Consider the following 20,182-nt stretch of genomic DNA (forward strand, 5'->3'; position numbering starts at 1 on the left):
AAGATCACGAACTGAACTGAAATCAAGAGTGAGATGCTTACCTGACTGAGCCATCAAGGCACCCCTGCTATTAACTTTTTAAAGTGCTTCACTTTAGTTAACTTATTTAATTCTATGAATAGCTTCTGGGGGGTACTAAAATTATTCCCATTATAGATGAGGAAACTGAGGCACAAATAGATTAACTTGCCCAGGACACATTGTATTTGGTGAAGCCAAGATAAGACTGGGTAATATTGTTGAAAATTACTTTTCTGTGATGTAAACATAAGGATTTAGAAATAATCATCTATTTTGCTGTTATAAAATTTATTGTGTCACAGGTACATGATGATAACTTATATTTGTCTTACTAATATTGTGTTTCCAGCTGAAATTTTGCCTTTGCAATAGAAAAATGATAGCTAAAACTTATGCCATTATTTCCCAGTTGTGTTTCTAAGCATTTTACTTAGAACTCTATTAGCTGTAACACAGAGACAATATATCAATATGCTCAAAACCACGTAAGTGGTAGAGACGGAGTTCATACCCAGCTGTCCGGATCCAAGTTCTGTGCTGTTCTTAACCACTCTTCTAGAGTGCTACTCACTGTTTTTAACTACTCTTAATTATTTTTCTGCCACTGAATCAAAATAGCTTTTAGTATCTTTGTGTGTGTGTGTGTGTGTGTGTGTGGTAGAAAAAACAAAAATAGCCATCTTACCGTTATTCAGAGAAATGCATTCCCTGTTAAATTCTCTGTTTATCTCTAAAAACACTGCCTTTTAATATCTGTTTACATGGTCTGCTATAATACTTCTTTTTTCCTTTGATTTATGGAATAGCTTGGGCTCATAAAAATGGATTTATGTTCTGGTAATTTAAATCATTAGTCAAAAGACTTTTTCGTTTGAGCAGTCAACCTTGCAGTTCTTGTCACTCTTTGTGTTTTACTTCTATTCAATGTTACCTGCTGGTAGAAAAAGTCCATTTTTTTAATGACCTGCTGTTCTTGAAGTCTCCCTTATGAGAGCTCAACCTAGGGGGACAGGGAGGCCAGGGGAGTGTATGTGCATATGACATAGGAAAAATACTTTAATGGTTAACCAAACTGTTATGTAAATATTTTATTTTTGCTGCTTCCTCCCATCTTTTATTCATCTCTGAATTATTCTATTCCCTGACCCTTGCACAGTTTGAAATTCTGGAGATTTGTAAGGAGTTTTCAGATCCACAGATTTGTATATCTAAGTAGTTCTTCCAACCCCTTAGGTGTATAAGTTTTATTTTAGTTTAATTTGGGCCCCGATGCAAGTGAAACAGTTACTGTGTATTTTTCCTCCTGCTTTTGAGTTTTGTAAAATCTGAGCTAGATTTTCATCTTAACTTGGAAGCGCATCTTAAATATTTATTATTAACTTTTCCTTTCAGTGCTAGAGGTAATTTTAAGCTAGAGATGAATAATTTAAGTGTCACTTTTTAAAAATTAGATACAGTTTGGGACTTTATCGGATTATTTTGATGCACTGGATAAAGAAGATGTAACCATTGGAAAGAATAGCCAATCAACGTTCCCAGTTCTAAGTGGAGATTTTTTCACTTATGCCGACCGGGATGATCATTACTGGAGTGGCTACTTTACATCCAGACCCTTTTACAAACGAATGGATAGGATATTGGAATCCCATTTAAGGTACATTTATGTTTAGATAGCTACATTAATTATTCACCTCTTTTTTGTGATCATAGCCTTTTTGTAGAGTTTTGCATAACATGCAACATTTATGCAGTGTTAGGATGTGTTTAATGTAATTGTGAAATTGTAATGCAATCGAAAATATGTCTCCATTGCATAACCAGATTATTACATGGGTTTTTGTTCTGAAAGGAAAAGCAGTTTATGTAATTAGACTTTCTCCTGTATTTTATGTTTTGTATGTTTCTAATTAATTACTGGTGTTGTTTGCACACCATGATAACATCCAGTGGCATCGTCATGTTGTGTCTGCAGGTCAGTAATCAGACAGACTAAGTTGTTGGAAACGAGTAAGGGTCACAAGGAACAAATAGGGCCTCTCTGTGGCCAAAATGTGGGCCTCAAGGTACATAATCTAAAACTAATGTATTTTGTATGTGGAAGAACTTTAGAGACTCCACCTCAGTTCTCACTTACTTGAAACATATTTCTATAGGTGTGATTTTCTGCTTGTAGAAGAACAAAACTTGAAAGACAAGAGAACTGATGGCGGCAGAGTGGCTGAAAAAGTGTACTGACAGGGAAAAGGCAGAAAAGTCCGTAGAAAACAAAACACTCTAGACCAGCGTTGTCCAACAGAACTCTCTACAGTGGTAGAGATCTTCTGTATCTGTTTTCTGCTTTGTTCACTATGGTAGCCACTTGCCATGTTTAACTGTTGAGCACTTGAAATGTGACCAGTGTGGCTGAGGAACTGAACTCTTAATTTCCTTTAATTTTAGTTTATTTAAGTGTAAATAACCACACATGGCTAGTAGCTATCATAGTGGGTTTTGTTGCTTTTTGGTAAAGATGAACCACCCCAGGGACTCCTGGGGCTCTTTCTATGTGTGTCTGGGGCTCTTTCTATGTGTGTGTAGCCTGGAAGTTTAATTCTTTTTCATGATAAGTTCGCTTTCAACTTAGTTCAGATCATGAATTCATGATGATTAGTTTTCATGTTGAATCTCAGTATTAAAAATAAAAAGTCGTCTCATACCCACCTTCTTCTGTGTACTGATAGAAACGGTACATTTTGGAAAGCCCTTTTATAAAAATCATGAATTTCTCCAAGAGTGTACTTTGGTATAGTAGTGTGTTTATTTGTTTGTTTGTTTTATTTTTACTGTTTCCATGCTGTTACCATTATTTCAAAAGCCTAATCTTTGACTGTTTTTTTGGGATATTCACAAATGTGCCGGATGGACACATACTATTGTATTTATAATGAAATAGTGTTTCTATGTTAGAAAGATTTATGCATTCTTGCCTAATAGAATATTAATTATCTATTATGTTATTCTAAACTACCTATGATAAAAACAGAAAGTACTAAGTAATGTGGAGATTTTTTTGGACCACTGCATTTTTTTTAAAGTGTCAACTATTTTTTAGTGACAAAGAGTTACGAATATTTATTCAATCTTAATTTATTGAACATATATAAGGTGAAGTACTTAGTGCGAGTAATAATATATTTTGAAAATTCTGCTTTAAAACAAAATAAAACAACAAAAAGCTATATAATTATGAATTTCAAGATGTAATCAACTTATTTGAAAATAAGTTTATTGTGTGATAATAGATATTTCATCTTAATGCTCATTTATAAAACATTTGAATAGAAGAGTATAGAGAAGAAACTAATTTTTAAATCCCATTTTTAAATTTTGGGATATCTATATGTATGTGCTCTTTGCAAAGCCAGGAGTATGTGCGATGGATGTATATGAACATATATACACAATTTCCTTAATTCGAGTTTAGTGCTTCTCCTGCCATGAATTTCAGAAGGGTTAGACTTTAAAGGCAGAGATTATTTAGTATCCTTTAATTATTTAAAAATTTAAAAGAGTTCTGTTTTTTTAAGTACTTCAAACTTCTCCTTTTTCCTCATATTGTGATACATTTCCAAGCTGCTTCGGTTTCCTTCCCATCCTCCGTAATACGCTTGGCATGAAGAACCTTCTGACATTTTTTACTTCATCAAGTTGTATCTCTTTGTAAAGAACTTCTTTTGAAACCTGTCTTGAACCATATCCTCAGATGAAAAAAATAAAGCGTGAAAATAAGTCCCTATATTCTTGCTCAGAAACTATTCTTAAGCCAAAGTGTTTTATTCTTTAAAATAAATGAGAAACGACAGCATATGTTTTATCACCTTTCAGTTTATATTGTTACATTCCCACTAGTTGTTGCATGTTCTCATTCAGCACGGAAACTAGCTGTTGTCATGAGCTGTCAGGCCGTCGCTTCTGCCTCTCCTTCACTGTTAGGCTCCCACTCATGTGACCATCTCCACACCGTCTCTCCTTTAATGTACATATGTGAGAGTGAGTGGCTTTCTGGTGATGAAGCTCTTGGTATGTGTCTGTGATGATCTTGGAGAGAAGAAAGGACAGAAACCATTATCTACTTCTTACTGCTGTGTTGAGCTATTTTTTTTCACTATGTTATACATAAGTAAACCTATCTCACTGCCAGTGGGTACTGGCTTCTTTCCAGGACCATCTAGAACAAGGGCCCTTTATATCAATTTAGACATGATGTTCTCTGATAATTGATAATTTAGATATATTAGGTGAAGACCTTGATGGTTTTATAAGAATGCTTATTATCAACATCTTTTTTATAAATTGTGTTGAAATTGTGGATTTAAAAAAAAAATGCATTTGAAAATGTATCAGTACCACATATTTTAAATAGTAAACGTTTGTTTTGAAACAAGAATTAATGACTGTTTTATGCAATTAGGGCTGCTGAAATTCTTTACTATTTCGCCCTGAAACAAGCTCAGAAATACAAGATAAGTAAATTTCTTTCATCATCCCATTACATGGCACTGACAGAAGCCAGAAGAAATTTGGGACTGTTTCAACATCATGATGCTATCACAGGAACTGCAAAAGATTGGGTGGTTGTGGATTATGGTACCAGGTAATATAATTATTAAAAAGTGATTATAAAACATTTTTTTTTAAATTTTGGGTCATAGGCTTTTATCTTTGATGAAGTTGTTAATGTACATCAGACCATATCAACAATGACACCCCTTGTAAGTATTGCTGTAGAAAAACAACAATCAGTATTCAAAGCATTTTTCAAGAATTCTATTGACAGTGTACTAGCTGTCCTAACTTTTTATTGCAGTGCATTTCTGCAAATGGAGTAGTAAAACATTATTATAAAGCTGATTCTGTTTTCTCCCAAGTATAGTGTGGTATTTGGGGTTACCATGTTGACCAAGGAGTTGGTATCAGGTAAATGATAGCTACAATCCAAGGAGATAAAGAGCCATACTTGATTGTATAGCAGCTTAATTTAGTCCTATTTCAGATCCAGTTGTTCTCAGATACCTCTTTTTTTTTTTTTTAAGAGAGATATTGACAAAAAAAGAATCAGCCTAGAGGATAGCCAGGAAGTAGAAGAACCTAGAAACCTTGACATATATGGATGATACAAGGAATTGGGATGAGAAGGGTTGGCCTGGGTATTGATATCAAAGCCAGCTTCAACTCTTGGAAGGTGAGATGAGTGAGGGAGAGGAAGCTCAGTTATGTTCACATGGCAGAATTGGAAACAGTGATTTGGCTTTTGGTTGGACCAGCAGGAAACTTTGTAAATACTGCTTCCCACTAATCAAAAGGCTTAACCTTTGTGATAGTGAGATTTCCATCATCATGCCCTAGTTTGGGTAACCATTCGTTCGGATCAGTGTAGAGCAGATTCCTATGTTGGCGAAGGAGTTTTGACTATTGTTTCATTATGGTTTAGTTATTTCTTCCAGATTTTTTTCCTATCAATAATGGTGTACTTCGATAATATTTTAAAATTGTTAAAATATACTCTTTCTTATAATACAGATTTAAAAAGTGAATCTCCTTTTTTAATAAATGTTTCCTCCCATATGTGAAAAGTGTATACAGCACATAAAGTCAACATTACAGATTGATCCACAACTGATATCACTTATCATAATAAGTGTTAATTAAAATTTTAGTTACAGTATTTTGACTGCCTTTCTAGATATTTGAAAAACAAATTCTTGAGGTTTCATAAGTTGACTTGAGTCCTTGAAAATATATTCATGGTAGTATCTCGAGTATCTTCTTAGTTTTCTTTTGGCCAATGTATTTGGCATCTGTTGAGGTTGAGCTGGGCTTAAAATGGAAAACACTCATTGGCTGATAATGATAATTGGTTTTTCTCCCACAGAAGGCATTTTTGAAAATAAGGTCGGATCCTCCATTTTTTCCTTCTCACCTGCTCCTGTCTTCTTGGTTTATTGAGAGTTTAAAAGTGAAGCTTAGGTTAAGAAAAGAATTCCACGGAGAAAATGAAGAAGTCATTCTCCTACACTGTCTACTTCTCTTGCTGTCTTATTGAAAGAGACTTGGGTATAGGTCATTGAGTTTTTGCAACTGAACATTTTCTGTCTCATAACCTTTCCAGAAGGCCTGTCATTAGTTCCTCCATATGTTTGGTTATGCTTTTAGCTTATAAAAACATCACCATACAAAATTGCATCTTAGAGAAAAAAGACAATAATTCTCAAATTGTACTTGACATTTGTGAATTTGCTTTGCGAGCACTTCACACTTCATTGAAAAGTCATACACAATTATCAAGTCATTAGCATAGACATTTTAAGTAGGAAATTTCAAAACACAAGTTAGAGAGTTATAAACAAAGAGGCAGCTAGCATTGGGTGTTCTCTTGTTCTTAGACTGTTGACTGTTTATTCAGATGTTGGCAGAAGTGTCCCTGTGAACAAGTGTATGAGTTAAGGATTGCATTTGGCTGCTAGTAATAGCAACTTGAAATGGAACAGATCCTATCCTACTTACTTTTACGTCATGGGGAAGAAGTCTGCATGTCCCCAGTTCAGGTATAGCAGCTCCACAGCGCCAGCAGGGGTCCAGACCCTTCTAGCTTTCTCTTCTGTCATCTAAAGGTGATTCTGCTCTCAAAAATAGATTAAATGTTTATGTAATTATCACCTGGAGAGCAAGAATACATCATGGCTATTTGAAGGTTAATTCTAATCATGGCATAAAAAAATGAATTAGACTGGGACAGTGCCTGTGATGGATGTTCATCCTTAAAGTGGATAATGGGGCCACGTGCAAGAGAAGACATGGTAATCAGCTACTGAAAGATTTAGAATTCTGCCAATTTCTATGTTGTGATTAAGGTAGGTAGAAGAAAAAAATGAACAAAGGGTAAGTGTGAGGGCCCAAACGTATAGCTCAAACTACTCACTGACTGACAAACCTGGTAGTATCTGCTTTAAACAGTAGTAATGATAACAAAGTAGAGAACTGTGATTTCGAAGTGATGGTCCCTGAACTGTTCAGTGATACTAGGATACGGACATGTTAGGAAATTAGAGGCTCTGGGAAATCCCACAATGATGAAATGTTGAAACATTACAATTTTGCTTTACCCACTGTTTCCCAAACTTATTTACTGTGTTTAATCTTGTTTTGCTTTAAACAAAACAGCCTTATGTATCCTGAGAAAGCGTTTGGGGAATACTGTGCCAGTCCTTAGTGCTTATCTCGTTAGATATACCTGTGTGCATGTGCCTTTAGGATACAAACACTGACGTGTGGCATTCCCTCAGCTTAAGCAGGACTCCTCAGTGCACTGTAGTACGTATGAGGTTTTAGCTGATGGAGAAAATGACTTTTATTCTTCAGGTTCTGACGGCCTAATAAAGATAGCCATGTGGATTAAAAAAATAAACTTAAATCAAGGGGCTTTTTTCTATAACTGAACTGTATTCATATTATCTTTTAGTCTGGTGAAAACTCTTGTTATCACCTAGGAAAACATTTGAGTAGACTAAGAAATTAGCTGGGTGATGGCCTGAACTCACACACGGAAGACTTTGATACTATGTATGTATAACACATTTGCATAGTTAAGTAACTGCCCGAGTGTGGTCGCTTACATCTTTGAAAGTAAGCTCAATGCTCTGCAAAAAGAAGTTATTTCTAATTCTCTTGCACATTTTTTTGTTGTTGCATGCCAACAGGAATGTTAACATATAGATCCAAAATTGCTTCCTGTATTGGGGAAAATAATAGAATCACTCTAGAAACATAATAGATTCAATGGCCGATTGAAAGCATGTTTAGCCAAGTTTCTGTACAGATTTCTGCAGTGAGTTTACTTAGGGTTACCTGTTCTATAAAGCTTTAAAGAAACAAAATGGAGCTCAAAAAAAAACTTCAAACGGATTATTTTCCCCTGTGTAGTGCTTCAGCAATAGCTGGTAGCGTACCAAGATTATATTCCAGAATTGATCTTGAATAGTTGATTCATACGCATCTCTTTGGTTCCTCAGACATAAAAATACAACTTGAATACAGTTAACAATTTTAATGACCAAGAAAAGTAACGAGGACAAAGACGATTTCATCATCCAGACCTGTGAAATCTTTCTCTTTTTTTGAACAAGCAAATGAAACTAAAGTCAACAAAATATTTTTGAATCTTTCAGGAATTTGGGTTTTTTGAAGTGTGTATACTGATTGAATTTTCTTGCGAGTAACAAGTTAATCTCATGCTTTCTTTTGTTGTTTCAACATTTGTTAAGGAATTTTCTAAAGTAAAGGACCAAATCACTGTTTTGGTAAGAATGCCTTAAAGCTATTGGACTGATCAAGTTGAGTATTCTTAGTATTTGGCTTGATAGTCACAGAAAGTATCAGTAGTTTGAATAAGTTTACGTGTTTCAGGTGTGTACAGAAAGTTTTCTGTTTTAAATGAATCCTTATTAGTGATATCTTTTGATTAACCTTTTTTTTCTAAGTACTTAGTTCTGGGCAAAGAAGAGTCAGTTCATTATAGATTCATTATACGTTTCACTTTGTGAATACAGGATGAAAGTAATGGCAGCTTGGCCATTATTAAAGAAACTGAAACTATTGTATACAGATATTTGAATTTCTTCTCAAACCAGTAAAATTTTTGGTTCACAGACTCTTTCATTCACTAACGAATTTGAAGAAGATAATTGGATATTCTGCACTGCTTCTTATTTTGAAGGACAAAAACTCATACAACTCTTACTCTTTTGATAACCTCCTAGACATGGTTAGTTGCTACCTTTTATATTATCATAAAAATGTGTGATTTGTTTGTGCTTGGACTGGAAAAGGGGATGAAAAGAGACATTGAAAAATACGGATTTCCGTATACATGATTTGAAAGAATTTAGATCATTTTATATGAAATACCTGTGTGTTCTTCTTTCCTATTAGTGTGTTTGTACTTGATTTACGGTGTATGTTTTGTTCTGACTAAATCTAAACATGAAAAGTAATGAACTTACTTCGTTATGTGGAACGTACGGCTTTTAGAACACTATTAAGATGATATTATAAGGTAACTGGACGTCATAATTAGTTATTTTGCTTGGCTTTAATTAGAAGCCCCTTGGTATTTGAACTTCTGTAAACCCTTCATCTGTTGTTGCTGAACTTGAACTTGAATGATCCTAAATTATCTTCTGGTTTCAGGATGAGTCCATGGAGTACTGTGGGCAGTGCTCAGATGTGTGTAACAGTAGAGGAGCGGTTGAGGATTTAGGAGACTGGCTATTAGCCTCAACCTCTGTACCTGATTGCAGGGGCCTTGAAAAAGTTGCTTAACATCTGTGAGCCCTCATTCGTTTATCTGTAAGATGGGATGATACCTGCCTTGGCTTGTATCGTTGTTAGGATCCGAGGAGCCAATAAAACAGAACATACTCTGAAAGGAAGAATATACTCTTCAGCCCCAAGGAAGAAGAGTTGGAAAAATGGTTGATTGCAAACCTCTTTAGCCTTCCACTTGGCAGCTCAGATGTTTTGAAATTGTAACATTTTATCATTAGAGTCTACTTCGAACCGTACGCTTTGAAATTTTCCATGTAATTGGAACTTCCACATCTGGAATCAGAGATATAGATTCAATATTTTCATATACTGATGCTTGCAATTAAAATATGGTTACACATTTTTATATTAAGGTAAAAAAATCCAATAAATGGACATACATTGCTTAAGGATATGAAACCTATGATACAAAGGCAGAATAGTGAAACTTTTTGCAAAATTATCTTTAGAACTTTGATTTACTTGGTTCTTAACTGGACTCCAGTAGTCCCTGTAACATCACTGTACTGGTCTGAAGACACACCCATAAAAATGCACACACACAAGAATTACTTATTTTGAACTTTGATTGACCTTATGTAGCTAGAAGGAGGACAGTTTCCCTATTGTGTCCTTTTTAGGATTTTTATAAGTACTAAAAACAAAAAATTTTTGTTTATTTTTATAGGATTTGAAACAAAACTCACAAGGTTCTCTACCACAAAAAACTATAATAACGCTGAGTGCAGAGCCAAGGTAAATACATAATTTCTCATAAACTTTTGCTGTTGTTCTGACTTGACTTTTTTGCTTTTCATGATTCTTTTCTCCAGCGAGGATATACTTTGAGGCAGTATTTTATGTAATAAATTTATTAATTTAAAAAAAATTTTTGAAGAAATGGATTTTTCTCCCGTGACTGTCATGTTCAATGTTAATAGCTAACACAGTGCTTGGTATATTGATTGCTGAACGAACTATTATAATAATATTTTTTTACAGATATTTGCTATGGGATGGTAAATATGATTTATGATTATGTTCTTTCTTAACTCTTTGTTTACTTACCTTCTTTTCATTGATCCCTGATCCCATTTTTAAAATGAAGGAAGAAACATTTATGAAAGGTTCTTACTATAAATTGTACTAGATAACTGCCATTGTGCTGGTCAGACTGTCTCATTTTAGCGTTGTGGATTTATGTTTAGGTAACTGGGAAAGGTGTTCAGTTGACCTGAAAGTGGGGCGATTAATTGGTGGCTGCCTCTGATTTATAATGAAATGTTTTATGTTTTTATTGGTAATTATTTAACCAAGTCTTCTGTTTTTAATGACAAAATATCACTAGGTCAGTACCCACTATCCCCAGATACACAGTGTATTCTTATATAACTTTTTGCTATCTAAATTGAGAAATTTAGTATGTACAAATTGTAGGATAAAAGAATAATTGTAAAGGATAATTCATGATTTTAACTAGGTATTCCTTATTAGAATTCTTTTAAAATAAATGGAATCAAAGTATTAAGAAAACTTACAGTTGCTAATAAAAATGACATTTTGGTTACGCGTAGAATAAAGCCTTGGTTGGCTACTTCAGGAAGTAGGGACTTAAAATGTATACAGCTCATACCTTAGAACACGAAGACAGATATTTTTTAGTAACGCTAAAGTATCACTAAAGTAATGGTAAAGAAATCCTACATTTCTTTCTTTTGGCCAGAAAAAGAAGGGATTAACTGGAAAAAGACAGTTTAAGTCTCAAATTTAAAGTCTTGTTGCAGTGTTAAAAGCTTTCAGGTGGCCAGGTCATGAGAGAGTAGTGATACTCCCATTACAAAATGTTTTCTTTGTCTTAAAGGAAGTCATATTTTGATGTAGTTGAGGTTATATGGCTGTTCGTTAAATATTGTGTCCCTAATAAACTCAGATGTCTGTAAATCTCTTTGGCATTAGGCATAATCCTCCTTTTTCTATTTTGGTGGGAGAAGATCTTTGTTTCTGCTGACCGTAAGAATGCCTTATGCTTGCTCTAAGTAATTCATGCCCCTTCCGCACCTCATTAGTCTTCCTTTGGGAGCCTGCTAGGGGGGGTGGGACGGAGCCCTAATGGGTTACAAACCCTGTGGCTTCTTCTCTTCGTCTACCGTCCTTGCTTTAGCCAGGAGTAAGTGATAATTTAGCCCTACTTATGCTCGAACAAAAAAGGAGATCCAGGTGTATTAACTAAGAAGAAATATATTTTTGAGCTTTAATGTTGAGGACTTTTAATTATAGATAACGTAAATAGCATTTTTGAGACTATTAGTAAAATTATCACCTTCTGATATTTCCTTTTAAACAGTTTGTATTTAAATAGTGCTCTTCATCGTAATACTACTTCTTCACAGTTCTTTTCTACCAAATGTCAGTGCTGCTACTGTTTCCGTAGTTAGGTGAGTTGGGGATACTTAGGATTGTCAAATTCTTATTTGTATCTTTATTATCTGTTTTGTACTTGAGGACCTCATGAATTGAACTACTTATACTTCTGGTTTTAAAAATCTATATTTTACTTGTTAGCCACAAAAAAAAAAATTGCCAATCTCTCAGTAAAATCAGTGAAGAGTAGAGGAATGACAGTGGCCTTCAAAATGGAAGAATTTGATAGTTTTATTTAGCAGGTACTGAAAGTGAAATCATTGTCTGCACTTCTCAGTCTTGAAGTTGGACGTTTCGGAAGTATGGTCGTGACTCCTTCTCATGTCCTTCATGAGTCCTATATAATAGTGATCTAAGGCTTAGCATTATTTTGATGATAAGAAAATTCTTGTTTGAGCAACAGATAATTAATCTAAATAACACATGCATTCTCAGTGAGGAAGACCTCCTCCTTAGAAGGGTAAAAATTGGTTCTTGGGGAGGTTGAAAAAAGTATTTTTTTAAATATATAAAGCATAAAAATTGTACTTACTAGTACAATAACAGATATACTTTCAAGTGTTATATTGAAATTGTACAGGGGGCGGGGATGATCAGGAAAAAAATGCCTAAAACGAGTCTTTAAGGAGTTGTGGTGTAAAAAGTTTGAGAAACACTGATCTGAACTCACACAGTTTCAATAATACATGTAAATAAATTTGATCATACTGTTTGGCAGCATTAGTTATAGCTATAACCTAATATAATTTAGTTTGGCAGTCCTTAAAAAGGAGTCGCTGATCTGCCCTTGGGGATATCATACACGTCCGTGAGCCTGATTGAGTTCGCAAGGTCAGGTATGCTCTATAGTGTGTGCATTCGTAGTCTTTATATGGAAGCAGGTACAACTAAGAGTTAAAAGTTAGGGCACCCTGAATGAGCCATAAATTTTCTAGCCTTAAATAATCCTTAAATGTACAGAGGTGTTTCTTCTTCTCTAAGGAAACCAGTTGTAAAAAACAGTAATACAAAGATTTACAGGATTAGGGGCGCGGAGGACATAGAGGCTGGAAGGTACACTCCCGAGACACGCAGGGATTTTCAGTCTTCGTTCAGTGTTTGGGACTTCAGGCAGGATGGGAGCAAATATTGCCACAGCACAGGCCACCAGGTCATGTGTTTTGACAACACGTAAAGGAACTTTTTTTTTTAATGTGGATAATTTGAAATGCCGCCGAGTATACAACTAAAATTGCATTGAGATAACTTCCATGAGTCTGAAAATTTAATTTTTCATGTAGAAAATATTTCAGTTTGAGAGCAATTTATTCAAACCCATTACAAATTTATCATTAAGTGTTTTAATGTTTAGCAAAGCATTTATTGGTAAGGGATCTTAGATTTCTTTTGGCCCAAAAAGAAGGGGTTAACTTGAACCCATCAGCCATGTGGAGACACAAAAGAAGTCATTGCTTTCAGGGCTTGGGGTGACTTCAGACTATCAACCAGATATTAAAAGTACTCAGGTCCAGAAAAGTCACCCATTCCCTCCATTGCCATATACTTGTTGAGTGGTTCTCCCTGGATGACTGCCCAGCACCTCTAATTTAATTTCCTCCTGTTTTCTCCATACTCTCTTTTTGGATCCCAGTCTTTATTAATAGCATCATTCTCTTTTTGGTTGTCTAGGTTCTGAAACCCCAGAACCCACTTTGACTTCTAGCTTTTCTTGTTCCTTTAAGTTTCATCAGCTGGAGAGTCTTTTGAATCTTCCCCTCGATTCACCTGTGACATTCATCGTCTCCTATCTTCCTATTGCTTTCCGGTTTTAAGCCTTTTTTTTTTTTTTTTTTAATGTTTTACTTGAACTACTGCAATGACTTCCTGCTCTTTTGTCTTCAGTTTCTCTCTGCCCCTAATTTATTGCATGTTGTTGTCACAGGAATCTGCCCACAGCAGAACTCGAGAAAGTCACTTGGGTAGAAAGGGCAAGGTTTCTAGGACCCAGCCTCAGAAGTCCTAGAAGGTCCTTTCCACTACATTCTTAGTCAAGCAAGTCACTAGGGTCAGCCAAGATTCAAGGGGAGGGAATTATTCTCCATTACTTGATGTCAGGAGCATCTGTAGGAAGCAAAGGGAATGATGGCAGTCATCTTTGGAGATGGTCTACCACAGTTTACCCACTGGCCACTACAGTTCACATACCTGCCACGTGCACCATGTTCCACCGCCTTCCAAGATGCCGAAGTGCCGTCCCATTACGATACTGGCCCCAAATTTTTATCTAAATCACGTCCAAAATGACTCCGTCATATAGCAGGGAATTGCTGTTTTCTTATTTCTGTCAGTATAATAATTATTTGAAGTTAATTCTGCTAGATTGTAAACTCCTTGACAGGCGCTACTACTTTTATTTATTTCTCCCATCATGCCCGTGGAATGACAGTCAACATAGTAAGAATTGAATAAAGACTTGTTGACTTACTGTTTGAAGAGAATATTAAACTCCAGACACCAGATATGCATAGACATTCTATGTGAAAACGTGGCATCCTGGTATATCTTCTCCCCAAATAGTTCTTTCATCTAGTATTTGGAGTTTGGATGCCAGAGCCTTTCTGAATACTCTAAATACTACTACAAGCAAAAATAAATGAAATAACAGTTCAGAGCTTTGAATTCGCTCAGCATTTGGACAAGTGCTCATTGGAAATTTTAGAGTTTGATGCCATGAGACCTGAAGAACTTCGAGTTGCATCTCAGCGTCATCGCGTTCTTATAGATTACCTTTGTTGAGCTTGCGTTCTTGAAGGCTTCTAGAATGAGTGGGTTCAAAAGATACTTCCAGATATCTAAATGAGTTGACCTCATCAGATCGGTTATTTTTTTTTTCTTTTTTAAATTTTATTTAAATTGAAGTTAGTTAACATACAGTGTATTATTAGTTTCAGAGGTAGTATTCAGTGATTCATCAGTTGCATATAATACCCAGTGCTCATTCCATCAAATGCCCTCCTTAATGCCTGTCACCCAGTTACTCCATCCCCTCCACTGCCCCCTCTCCAGCAACCCTCAGTTTGTTCCCGATAGGTAAGCATCTCTTGTGGTTTGCCGCCTTCTCTGTTTTTATCTTATTTTTCCTTCCTTTCCCCTATGTTCATCAGTTTTGTTTCTTAAATTCCAGATACTAGTGAAATCATGTAGTATTTGTCTTTCTTTGACTTATTTCGCTTAGCATAATACAGTCTAGTTCCATCCACATTCTTGCAAATGACAAGATTTCATTCTTTTTGATGGCTGAGTAAGATTCCAGTCTCTATATATACCACATCTTCCTTATTCATTCATCAGTTGATGGATATTTGGGCGCTTTCCATGTTTTGGCTATTGTGGACATTGCTGATCAGATCAGTTTTTACACATAAGACTTTCTGTTGTTGCTGACTTTGAGTTTTTGCTTCAGTCTATGTTTTTGTTATCACAAACAGTTCTTCTCAGAATAATTATCTATTAGTGTAGTGGAATTCAAAATTTTAAATCATTTTTTCATCGGTTACCATGTCATCAATGTATTTTTATACCAAGTCACACTGTATGTAAGAAAGTATCTAATATCCCTACCAGTTGTTTAAACTTAAGTTTTAAGTCAAGTAACCAAACTCACAACCTTACAGCTACTGTTTGGAAGTGGAATTTCTAGGGAAATAGAATTCTAACCATTCCGCTTCTGGCAGTGTTATTTATTATCATATAGCCCTGCTACAGTCACCTGTAGCTCAAGAACTGAACTGAGATTCCGCTACTTGAACGGAAGTGGTTCTCATCTGAGCACTTGGAGTCTCCTGAGAGAGCTGTGAATGTCAGGATGCAGCTTGCTTTGTACCTGGTGGTTTTTCCGGGGGGAGCAGGAACAATGTTAGCAGTGACAGCTAGTGTAAGAACTGTGCTCATTGCTTGCGGATTGTAATAGTGTGAGCTCACATCTGGTCATGACCAGAAAACTAGTACAGAGATGTCTTCACGTTAGTTAGCAGAAAAATAAGTGTACAAAGTCACAAAGATGGAGGGTTTCTGTCCTTGATCATGAAGGGTTGCATTTTAACATTATCCCAAGGGAATTTAAGGTAATAATAGACTACATGACTTGACTAGGATTTGACACTTTGGGCCCTCTGCAGGTTCTGTGATTATGAGAGCAGCTGAAATGTCCTTCCCTTTAACGTTACTGCAGAACTTTTCTTTTAATGGGGGAATTGTTAACTGACAGTACTGGAGACTCTTAAAAATAAAAAACTGAGTTCTAGTCTAGTATAGGGCTGTCTGGTATTAATAGCATAGTCTATTTAAGAATTAATGCTCATTACTGGATTTGGAGGAGTTCCTAAACTCTCCTCGGGGAAGCTTTTCTGTTTAAGTATTTATTGCTTGTGAAAGGTGTTTGTGTATTTTCATCTATGTTGCATCTGAGTTACATTTTATTAATTTTGACTTTTTCAAGATATAGATCGACCAGTTCTCCAGTTATCCAGAAACATATTTCAGCCTGTGTGTAATGTGGGATATTTTTAGAGAAGATGTCTTACCCAAAGACTTGGTAGAATATAGTACATTACTTTAAGTAACCAAAAACTTCCTAGGGAATTGGAGATACCTTCAACATGATATATTAGTTACTTTTATGTTAGAAGTAGTTGTAGAGCAATCATGTCTGGATAGGAACATCAGATAATCTTACTTGGTGTTTGCCATTCTAAGTCAGTCATTCACAGGCTTGTATTTTGTCTGATTTTTTTTTTTTTTTCAGGGAAATATAAAGGTCTTTGGGGGAGAGAATAGAAGAAAAGGCTCTGCCTTTCCCACAACAGTCTCCCTGCCCTTAACATTTCTATTTATTTCATGATATCATAAATGATGAGTATTAATTCCTGAAATACTGTTTCGGCCTTACATTGACTTAGATGAATAACACCTATTATATGAAAAAAAAAAAGTTGACACTTTCATTTTATGTGATGGCTGACTAGGGACGTTGAGACTGACTTCTCTCAATTTCCTATTAAAACTCATGAAAACAAAGATGATGATGAACAATCACAGGAACACCAAACCTTGGTTTGACAGTCAACCTATTGCCACAATTAAAGATATCCACAAACTGTAAAGTTGATCGACCGGACTGGAAGATAGAGTTACTCACTGACCAATGCTAAACAGTTAGAAATAAAAGCTACCTTGCAGGTCTCTAGAAGCAGGTATGGAGAGTGATTCCTTTTCCTTTTTATAAAGTCTACCCCCAAAGCTTTGAAATTTGTGTACTCTACCAACTAGAGCAGAGAACTAATATTTTAATACAGGGATGGGGCTACTTTTTGATGCTGTTAAGGAGATAAAGAGCTATTCTTTTCATTCTCTCTTCCTATACCAATCTCCATTTAATTGGCCAACTAGATCAACTGATTGTCTCCATTCCTTTTCTATGCCCATGATAACCCGACCTTGTCCCTAACAGGCCACTAGCTAGGGAAACGGGTGCAATTCTCTCCCTCTGCTATTTCAGTTGAATTGTATGATTATCATGGATCAATTATTTATTCCCAGATCAGTTGTTCTTATATTTCTTGCTGCATGATTTGATTAATTTTTATTGAACTGATGAATTATACAAAAGATTGTTGTTGTTTTTAAATGAGGTTGGATGCTTTGAAAATTTTCAACAAATGTGAGTCACTGGTGAGATGCCTATAAAAAAATTGGGGAGAAATCCTAAAGATGTAAAAGCATTCTGTACTCATATTGCTTAATATTTTTTCAAGTGTGAAAGTTCTTGGTCTGCTTTAGAAAAACCTAACCTGGAAACCATACATGATTAATCACATGCATGGTTATGCAGAAAATATGACACAGGACTCCAGTTAGTGGTCCCATAGTTAAACCAGAAGCTTTGCTCTTAATATCAATAGATTGGGAAATGTTATATATAAATATATATAAAACATATATGAAAATATGAATTATTAAGTCATGTGTGTGTAACTTAAAATTGTCCTACTTAAACTTTTACTTTCAAGTCAACTTTATCTCTTATAGTTTGATAGGTCTATTGCCAGCCTTAATCACATTGAGAAGAGGGCTTCCATTGTGTCTGTATTTTACAACCAATTTGGAGACTGAATCTGACAGAAATAAAATAGGCAGAAACAAGTGGGGAACTGATGGTAGAGCATTGACCTAGGGAAGTATCCGACAGTGGCACAGGCCAGAAGGATACTGTGATAGTCTTTGCTGAAGAAAGAATCCCTCCATTTGTTCACTGGAGTTGGGTGACCTTTTGGACCTTTTCACTCAGGCTGTCTGTATGCATGTGGACTTATATTCCTTATTATATATTTTATATTATATAACTTACTCACTGTTCTCCAACGCTGCATTTTCTTCCCCTCCTTTAGGCATTATTAACAAACTGCTTATTTAATTTATTTCTTGCTGTCTATCTCCCTCGCTAAAATATTAGCTCCGTGATGGCAGGGAACTACCTTGCTTTTGAATCGCTTGCCAAATACTTGTTAAATAAACTAACTCTAGGTAAGAGAGGGACTTTAATTCCAAAATAAAGCCCCAGAGTACCTTTAGCATACACCGGGTCTGGATGTCTGCTTCTATGAGGGTAAGTAAAGGGAGAGTTATCCTAGCAAACCTTTGCAAAGGCTCTACAGAACGGCAGGAAGTGGCACTGCATGAAGACTCAGAAGAACAATTTACCTTTTAAAATGATTTATTACAGAGACCAGGGAAACATTACAAAAAACACCTCTTTGGAGTTCTCAAAAAGTGTGAGTCATGATCTGTAAGAAATCTGAAACGGAAAGCAAAGAGCTGAGATGAAAAAGTGGTGAGATGATACGGGGGAGCAACAGAAGGGAAGGTTGTTGGTGGGGGCGCGACAAGAGAGCATCTTCATGAGTGATATTGAAGAGTGAGGCTGAGATTGCAAAAGAGTGTCCAGTGCCATGAAATTTTGAAAAAAAAACCCATGAGCTGCTTTGCAAGAATGCAGAGAAAAGGAAGAGGAGTGGAAACAATGGGAGAGAAGATGATAGGTATGGAGGACAAGATTTTAACAAAAGACAGAGATTTTCTTGAGGAAAAAAAATGGAGCAGAGGCAATGATCAAAGATAGAATTCTGAGCTGAGGTCTGGCTTTATAGATAAAAGGGTTAAGTTCTGGGTAATATAAATGAAAGGAGGGTCACTCCTGGTATGTCTTGGTAACTTAGTCCAATTAAAAGGAAAAGGACATATTGTAGAAGTACCGAGAGGAAAGATGGATACTGCATAATATGGAACAAAAGCTAAACAGACTTAGGTTTCTTCTCTGTAACGAGAAGATTACAGAGTTTTTAAACCATTTTGTACTCACAGTTATCTTTTATATGTGAAAGCAACAAAAAAAAGACATTTTCAAATATGAAAACACTTAGAAAATGTACCACGGGTACTCTTCTTTTTAAAAATGTTCTCGATAAAGTCAACTCAGCTGACTAGTATTGGAATCAAAAGTAAGAAGGCATTGAAAATAATGAGACATCGTGAAATGCAAATCATGACTGTAAATTTGGTTACCAGAACTGAAGCTAGATATGTACTGCAGAAAAAGCTACAGGAATATAGATCTGTAGCTTCCAATTATGTTAACATCTGAAAGAGGTGGAGAGTGGAGAGCATATAAGAGATTTTAAATAAGTCATTGTTTTGCCTCAGGAAGATTTAAAAGATAAAAGCTCCTGGTGAGAGTGATATTTCCTACTCCATTGCCTTCATTTACTGTCAGTGTACTGTTGACTGACCACATACGTATCTCTTCTGAGACAAGTTTGCCAAGTCTGCCCACAGGCCAGATAGATAGCTCCATCGGGATGGTCCACTCGTCCCTCCCTCTCAGTGTGTTTAAAACTGAACTCCTGGGCTCCTGGATGGCTGGCTCAGTCGGTTGAACGTCTGCCTTCAGCTCAGGTCATGATCCTAGGGTCCTAGGATCGAGCCCCACGCTGGGCTTCCTGCTCAGCAGGGAGCCTGCTTCTCCCTCTCCCTCTGCCTGCTGCTTGCTTTGCTTGTTTTCTCTCTCTCTCTGTCAAATAAATAAAATCTTTAAAAAAATTTTTAAAAATTAAAAATAAAACTGGGCTCCTACTCTCCCCTCAAATATTCTGTGGTCTCTAGCGTCAGTACTAGTGCCCTACTTCAGGTTGCTACTGTGTCTCCCCTGGGTGATGGCGACACTCCTGTGACAGGTGTCCCTCCCTCATTTGTTGGAGGAATTAAATAAGGTCACATAGATGAATTTAATGGTCTAGCATCTAGTACTTCGTAGGCACTTAACAGGTACTAGCAATGATGTTACAGCTGCTCAAAGCTCTTCTTT

The 20,182-nt window shown here is 35.9% G+C and overlaps 1 protein-coding gene across 2 annotated transcripts in view; it reads left to right on the forward strand.

Annotated features, from left to right (window-relative positions):
• MAN2A1 (mannosidase alpha class 2A member 1) overlaps positions 1 to 20,182 on the forward strand; it is a 170,584-nt gene that overhangs the window by 86,768 nt on the left and 63,634 nt on the right. For both annotated transcript variants that reach the window (XM_026498478.4, XM_044383966.3), the window contains exons 9-12: positions 1,473 to 1,675; positions 4,472 to 4,654; positions 8,707 to 8,821; positions 10,052 to 10,119. In XM_026498478.4, the coding sequence (XP_026354263.1) occupies positions 1,473 to 1,675; positions 4,472 to 4,654; positions 8,707 to 8,821; positions 10,052 to 10,119 (569 nt within the window). The remainder of the gene's footprint in view (positions 1 to 1,472; positions 1,676 to 4,471; positions 4,655 to 8,706; positions 8,822 to 10,051; positions 10,120 to 20,182) is intronic.

Source organism: Ursus arctos, unplaced genomic scaffold (genome assembly GCF_023065955.2).
Source record: "Ursus arctos isolate Adak ecotype North America unplaced genomic scaffold, UrsArc2.0 scaffold_5, whole genome shotgun sequence".
Lineage (NCBI taxonomy): Eukaryota > Metazoa > Chordata > Mammalia > Carnivora > Ursidae > Ursus > Ursus arctos.